This window comes from Amblyomma americanum, chromosome 9, assembly GCF_052857255.1.
Source record: "Amblyomma americanum isolate KBUSLIRL-KWMA chromosome 9, ASM5285725v1, whole genome shotgun sequence".
NCBI lineage: Eukaryota > Metazoa > Arthropoda > Arachnida > Ixodida > Ixodidae > Amblyomma > Amblyomma americanum.
The window spans coordinates 56,683,004-56,690,374 of record NC_135505.1 but is presented as its reverse complement, the minus strand read 5'-3'; the positions used below and the strand labels follow the sequence as shown (position 1 = coordinate 56,690,374).

The following is a 7,371-nucleotide window of genomic DNA, read 5'->3' as shown; positions in this document are numbered from 1 at the left end:
TCAGCACCCCCTCCCGCGCATCGACAACGCCCTTGATTGCTTACACGGCGCCAAATTCTTCTTCACTTCCTTCACTCCGGCTATTCGCAGAAAGCAGTGGATGACCAGGACCGTGAGAAGACGGCGTTCGTGACATCCGATGGGCTGTGTCAGTTCGAAGTTATGCTTTTTGGCTTATGCAACGGGCTGGCCACTTTCGAGCGTATGAATGACGCCCTTCTGCACTGATTCAAATGGTCCAGTGCCTCCGCTATCTCGACGACGTCATTGTCTTCTCCCCCAGCTTTTCCTCTCACCTCGTTGACCTTTCCAGGATTCTTTCCTTGTTCCGTCATGCCGGCCTGCAACTGAACTCCTCGAAATGCCGTTTCGTGCGTCGCCAGAGACAATCTTGGGTCATGTCGTCGATGCCACTGGTGTTCGCCCTTACCCAGCTAAGATCCGATTCGTGAAAGACTTCCCGGTGCCGCGTTCCTGCAACGACGTTCGGAGCTTCTTGAGGCTGTGCTCCTACTTCCGCCGCTTCGTGCCCGGCTTTGCTGACATCGCCCGCCCCCTCAGTGATCTGCTAAAAAAGGATATGACTTTCGCCTGGGGACCCCCACAAGAAAACGCCTTTGCCGCTTCAATCTCGAAGCTCACCACCTCGCCCGTCTTAGCATACTTCGATGTGGCCGCTCCCACTGAAGTCCGCACTGACGCCGGCGGCCACGGAAACTGCGCTGTCCTTTCTCAGTGGCAATCTGAGTCGGACCGTGTCATTGTCTACGCCAACCGCCTCCTCTCTACATCATAGCGCAATTACTCTATCACGGAACGCGAGTGCTTGTGCCTTGTGTGGGCCGTTGGAAAATATCGCCCGTATTTGTACGGCCGCTCTTTTACTGAAAGATTCTAGTGGCCGGCTAGGTAGCTGGGCTTTACGCCTACAAGACTACGACCACACTGTGGTCTATAAATCTGGTCGGCTACACACCGATGCTGATTGCCTCTCCCGATATCCTATTGACTCTTCTGACCATTCTTGAAGTGACTGCATTGCTAACCTGTTGTGACATTCCTTGTGTGTGCTACGAGGTTCCGCGTTCGACGGCGCGGCGTAGACGGAGACCCAGATGACAGCGGCATCATCAATTACCCAGCCATGCTCTTTGAGTGACGACCATAACGAAGGGGTTTAAGCCCAACCGGACCCAACCGGACCCGCCGCCGCCGCCGCGGGGAAACGGGCTTTATCCTTCCCAATTGGCGTGGCGGTTCCAGGGGCGGCCCTCCCGAGCACATTCCAGGACAAGGGAACTGTCAGCGGGCCAGAGCGCGCCTTACCTTGAGGAGCGAGTGTCAGTTGATGGATGGAGAATGGAGGCCGGTGACCCGCGGGAACTGTCAGCGGGCCAGAGCGCGCCTTACCACAGCCGACGCTATGCGCTACCTCGAAGACAACCTTCTTTCCCTCGGACTCAACACGTGAGGGGGGCGAGACCATAATTGCGGTGGTATGTTTGTGCGCCCAAGTGGAAGCCCTAGCCCCCCTCCTTCCCCTCCGGCGTGAGCGTCCTCACCCTAGGGAGTGTGGAGAAGAGGATATAAAAATCGACAAGCAGTACGGAAGGACGCTCAGGACGACATCGTTCGACAAGAGGGTCTTCAGCGCCGAAGCCCGACGGCGTGCAGCTTCTGCCAGCAACCGCTCGAGCCCACCTCCGGAGCCACTCCATCGCCCCCATGAAGTCGTCGGCACGTAAGCTCGGACGCCCCAGCCTCTGAATCTTAATCATGTATAATTATTGAATATATCTGTATGTTTAAACTGAGCCATACGGTGTCTCTTTGCCTCTCCGTCCCGTGTGGACCTGCGCATTATGGGGGTCATCACACTGGTGTCAGAAGTGGGGTCTCAAAAGCAAATGTCCTCTGAATGCTGCGACATTCATGACTTCAAAATTGTAATCAAATGGAAATCACGGGACTGATTGTGGGACTTTTATTCCCATTTGAGAGGCTTGAGGCACCGGAGGGCTTGAAAAAAAAAATGTCTTTATCTGAGGGAGCTCCCACTCCACAGCCGTCGCTCGGAGCAAGCATGCTGGCATTAGGAAGCGTCATTCCGAAGTTTACAGGAGATAAGACAGGGGTTCCAATCTGCGATTTCTTTTCCATGCTAGAAGAGATTGGGAAAATGGGGGGATGGTCCGATGCTCAAATTCTGGGAATGGCGAGGTGTAAGATGGCAGGAGCTGCACATGATTTTGCATGGCGAGACGAAAAAGTAAAATCCACAAAATCATTTGCGGAATTTAAGAAGCTCGCGTTTGAGCATTTCGACACTGAACCACGTCACGTGCGGGTACAGAGGTTCCGTGACGCCGGACAGATGGTAGGGGAGGACGTGCGAACGTTTGCGTCGCGGCTTCAGCGCTTAGCGCGCGATACGTTAAGCAGGGAGGAGGAAGGAGACCAGCTAAAGAAGAAATACGTGGAGGATATACTTAAAGAGGAAATGACCGCTTTGTTCGTGGCTGGTCTGCAAGACCCCGTGCGCCGGTTCGTGCTCTCGCGCAAACCGAGCAATTTCGACCAAGCCGTGGAGGCCGCATTGGATGAGGAACGAAATGAGGCGTTAACGACAGCCGCAGCGAGAGTACGCGTCATAGAGAGAGCGGTGCTCAACCCTGAGGTTGCTCTCTTGACAGAGCGATTAGATCGCTTAGAACAGCTGCTATCTCAGCAGGTAGAACGCCAGGTTGAAGCGCGCGCTCAACAGCGCCCATTCGCTGGAAACCGGAGACCGCCACAAAGCTACAGGCGCGGTATGCGAGATTTTGAAGAAATCGTATGCTTCGCTTGCCAGGGTCGCGGACACATCGCCAGGTTCTGCCAAAACGTGCGCCGTGGGGAGCCACAAAGAGAAGCAGGCGAGACACGCCCTAAGCAAGCCTACAGCGGGGCTCCAGATACCGAGACAAAAAACTAGTTAGTCCTCCCCAGCCTGAGGAGCGTGGGGAGGGAGCAGTGGATGATGAGGTGGTGGTAGTTTGTGTGGCCGACGAGGCATGCCCTGTTGTGCGTTGCAAGTTAAATGGTTGTTGCATGGAATTGTTGATAGATACGGGGTCAAAGGTGACATTTCTTAAGGAGAGCAGTTTTAACACGCTTCGAAGGAAGGGGGACCGCGAGGTGTTGGAAGCGTCTGGTGGTATGGCAACCAAATTTGTAGGCATAACGGGGGATCCTCTTGGCATAAGTGGACTCTACCGGTTACACTTCTCTCTCGGCGGAATTGCATTGGAGCACCCCTGCTACGTATGCTCGGACACGGTGTCTCTGCCAAACGGAGTGTCAGGTATATTAGGGCAGGATTTTTTGAGAAAAGGGAAGGTAGTAGTCTCATTCTCTGAGGAAGAGGTTAATGCGGGCGGCTCAAAAGTTCCGTTTTTGAACAGGAGAGGGGCTGAGATTCGCATTACCGATATTGACACCCGTCAAACAGTGGGATCATTGGAGAAGGTATATTCGCGGGTTGCCTTCAGGCTGGTCGAGGAGGCGGTCGTCCTTCCTTGGTCGGAGCACATTTTGTACGCGTTTGTGCCTTCAGATGTAGAGAGCGGCGCCGTGGGAGTGCTTGAGCCGGTCGACTCTCTCAGCAATGGCCTGAAGGCAGCCGCGTGCCTCGTGACAGTTAATGACGCCCACAGAGTGCCCCTACGGGTGGTTAACTGTAGCCAGCAGCCACTGAGCCTTCCCAAGAACAAAACATTGGCTTTCTTCACCTCTGCGATAGAGAAACGTGAGCCCACCGATACGGTACTCGCAACTGTAGAGCATGCTAGTCCTTCGGCTGCTCCAAAGGTGTCGTTCGATCTTTCTCACGTAAAATCCAGGGAGAGGGAGGCTCTGGCTGGTTTGCTGAACGACTACTTGGAAGTATTCGCCGCGTCCAACCTGGATTTGGGCTGCTGTGGCGTTATAAAGCACAGGATAGAAACCGGCACTTCATCGCCCGTTTACCAGCGTGCGTACAGGATTCCTTACTCCCAACGTGAGGAGATGGAGCGGCAGGTGCAGGACCTGATTGATCGCGGCATTGTTGAACACTCAAAGTCACCCTGGGGAGCACCAGCACTATTGGTGGAAAAGCCAGATGGCTCGTATCGATTGGTAGTGGACTACCGCAAACTAAATGCCGTAACTCGCATCGATCCATACCCCATCCCCAATATACAGGAGACGCTTTCTCAGCTGGGCTCTGCCAGGTACTTCACGGTAGTGGACATGGCGGCGGGATTCTGGCAGATAGCAATGGATCCGGCAGATGCCGAGAAAACGGCATTCAACACGCCCTCAGGGCACTATGAATGGAAAAGAATGCCGATGGGTCTGGCCAACAGCCCTGCTGTCTGGCAGAGAACCGCTGATGTTATCCTGGCAGGTCTTCTGGGGAGGCTGTGCTTCGTGTATATGGATGACATTATCATATACAGTGACAGTTTTGAGAACCATTTGCGCGATATTGAGCAGGTTTTGGTGCGACTAAGAGGAGCGGGTCTCAAGCTGAAGCCCTCTAAGTGCCAATTCCTCAAAAACAAGGTGAAATACCTCGGGCACGTTGTTTCAGCTGACGGCTGTGCGACCGGACCCTGAGAAACTAAGGTGTGTCTCGGATTTTCCATCCCCGACTAGCGTCCGCCAGGTCCGGCAGTTTCTCGGCCTGATCGGTTACTACCGAAGGCACATAGAGGAGTTCGCCAAGCTCGCTAAGCCGCTCACCGCCTTAACAGCCAAAAATGTCGCCTTTCGCTGGGACGAAAACGTGGAGAATGCTTTTGGGGCCCTGAAAAGGAAGCTAATGAGTGCACCGCTGTTGCGCCACCCGGATTTTAATTTGCCCTTCGTTATGGCCACAGATGCGTCAAAGTTCGCAGTTGGTGCCGTGCTATCTCAGGTTATCGAGGGCAAAGAACATCCCATTGCTTTTGCTAGCCGACAGCTGAGCCCCACAGAGCAAAAGTACGGAGCTACGGAAAGGGAGTGCCTCGCCGTTGTCTGGGCAGTAAAGCACTTCAGATGCTACATTTACGGCCGCAAATTCAAGCTAATCACAGACTGCCATCCTCTGAAATGGGTGATGAGTGTCAGGGACCCTAGCTCGCGACTCGCTAGATGGAATCTACACCTGCAGGAATACTGCTTTGAAGTTGAGCACAAGTCAGGAAAGACACATCTGAATGCTGATGCACTCAGCCGCACAGCTGCCGTGGCAGCTATAGATGAGTTTGTCCCCGTAGTCGACCCCGCCGAGTTACGCACAGAGCAGTGCAAAGATCCTGACCTGAAGCGAATAATCAAAAGCTTAGAGGGCGCACCGTCTCACCCCGAACAGCTAGGTTATTTCATTGACAAAGACGGCACCCTGTGTCGGCGCACGAGGCCAACCAGGAAAGGGAGACCAGAGAAAACCGCTTGGGAGAGAGTCGTCATACCTCGGTCGTGGACAGAAAGGGTTCTTCGCGCGTTTCACGATGCGCCATGCGCCGGTCATTTTGGCGTGGCGAAGACACGCAGGCGTGTGGAGCGTTTGTACTTTTGGAGTGGCATGCGACAGGATGTTAGAGACTACTGTGCGAAGTGTCATTCCTGTCTCGAAAGAAAAACACCCAAGGGACGAAGACCAGCTCCAATTCAGCCGTTCTCTGAGGTTTCGGCTCCCTTCGAGCGGACAGGTATTGACATAATGGGCCCATTGCCCACGACCACTTCCGGAAACAAGTACATTTTAGTATTTGTCGATCACCTTTCAAAATACGCGGAAGCGGTAGCACTCCCAGATCAGAAGGCAGACACGGTTGCAAGAGCATTTGTCGAACAGATCGTGCTCGGACATGGACCCCCAAGGCAACTCTTGACAGATCGGGGAACGAACTTCGTGTCGCAGCTAATGAGGAGAGTTTGCGAGCTGCTTAAGATCGCTAAGAAGCAGACAACACCGTACCATCCGGCTTGCAACGGCGCGGTGGAGCGACTGAACCAAACCGTGGCCGGGTTCCTGTCGCATTTTGTTTCGCGCGACCAGCGGGACTGGGACTTGTGGCTCCCGTATGCAATGTTTGCCTACAATTCCGCAGCACACGAGAGCACGGGCGAATCGCCATTCTTTCTTCTCTACGGCCGAGACCCGGACCAGCCTAGTGAAGTGCCAGAGGGCCCCCGTCGTGTCCCACACGCTTCACTGGACGACTATAAGGTGGAGCTAGAATCGCGCTTGCAAGTGGCGAGGGACATCGCAAAGGAGGCCTTAAAGAAAGCGGCGAAGCGCAGGAAGGAGGTGCACGATCGCAGTGCTAGAGACGCGCCGTTTGATGTGGGGGACAGCGTGTACATTGAAAACTGCCAAAGGCAGATTGGGCTAGCTCGTAAGTTCCAGACGAAGTGGAGAGGACCGTGCGAGGTTGTCGAGAAGCTTTCCCCGGTAAACTTCAGAGTCCGAGACGTGAACCGGCGCTTGATAAGGATACACGCAAATCGCCTCAAGTCGGCACCGGTTCAGTATTCACGAAATGAGGAAAGGGAAAGCGCGGATTTTGATGGGGACAGAAGTGAAGCGGAGCGCGCAGATAGTTGGCAAGAAACGCCCTCTCCTGCATTTGTTCGGCAGGCGCCCGAGGTGACGGCCGGAATGCCACCGGATTTACTTCATGCATTGCTAGAAGAAGAAGCGCGCGAGGTTGCCGCGCAGATAACGCCAGGAGAGGCTCCTGCCACGAGCCCTCGCGAGTCCCAAAGCAGACAAAGGGGCACAGACTTACTTAGTATGACTCATGAAGGCCGATATCCGCTGCGAAATCGGAAAGCTAAGTCGGACTAATGGCGTAAACAGAGCGGAGTTGTGAACTGGTTAGAATTGTGTACTGCCGCAGCTCATAACATTGCTATGTGCTTATGTGTTAAGTTATCGGAGTTGGTAGTTAAACCTTTCTGTCATTAAGTAACACCTTCACAGGAGAGCATGCGGAGCGCATGCAGAACCTGCCCTACTTCCTTTCGTTATCTATATTTTTGTCTGTGCCGTGATCGTGCTAGAAGTGGGAGCTCCTTTGTAACTGTGGTAAATTTATTTCGTCCAGTTTGGACTAGAAAGGAGAGGCTTGGGTGCTGAGTTTCATGTTTATCTGTAAAAGAAGATCAGTGCTGCCCCTGGAGACGCCAGTTATGACAGCGGAGGCATATGGTGTTGTGCAGTGGTGTTGAGTGCAGCGAAAAGTGTGTTGTCGGACGCACTGTGCGAGGCGATTCAGAAAGACAAGGGGAGCTGCGTGGACACAAATGTTCGGAGAACATTCTTCTGGAGGGTGAGCGAGTGTGACATTCCTTGTG

The 7,371-nt window shown here is 53.9% G+C and overlaps 1 protein-coding gene across 1 annotated transcript; it reads left to right on the top strand.

The window, feature by feature from the left end:
• Positions 1–361: 361 nt before the first annotated feature.
• LOC144103354 (uncharacterized) lies at positions 362–796 on the top strand. Its single transcript, XM_077636096.1, has one exon. It carries the CDS (start codon positions 362–364, stop codon positions 794–796), a length of 435 nt encoding a protein of 144 aa, XP_077492222.1.
• Positions 797–7,371: the final 6,575 nt, after the last annotated feature.

What these genes read in the sequence shown, in the direction of transcription:
- LOC144103354 (XM_077636096.1), top strand. Translation starts at nt 362, where the DNA reads ATGCCGTTTCGTGCGTCGCCAGAGACAATCTTGGGTCATGTCGTCGAT.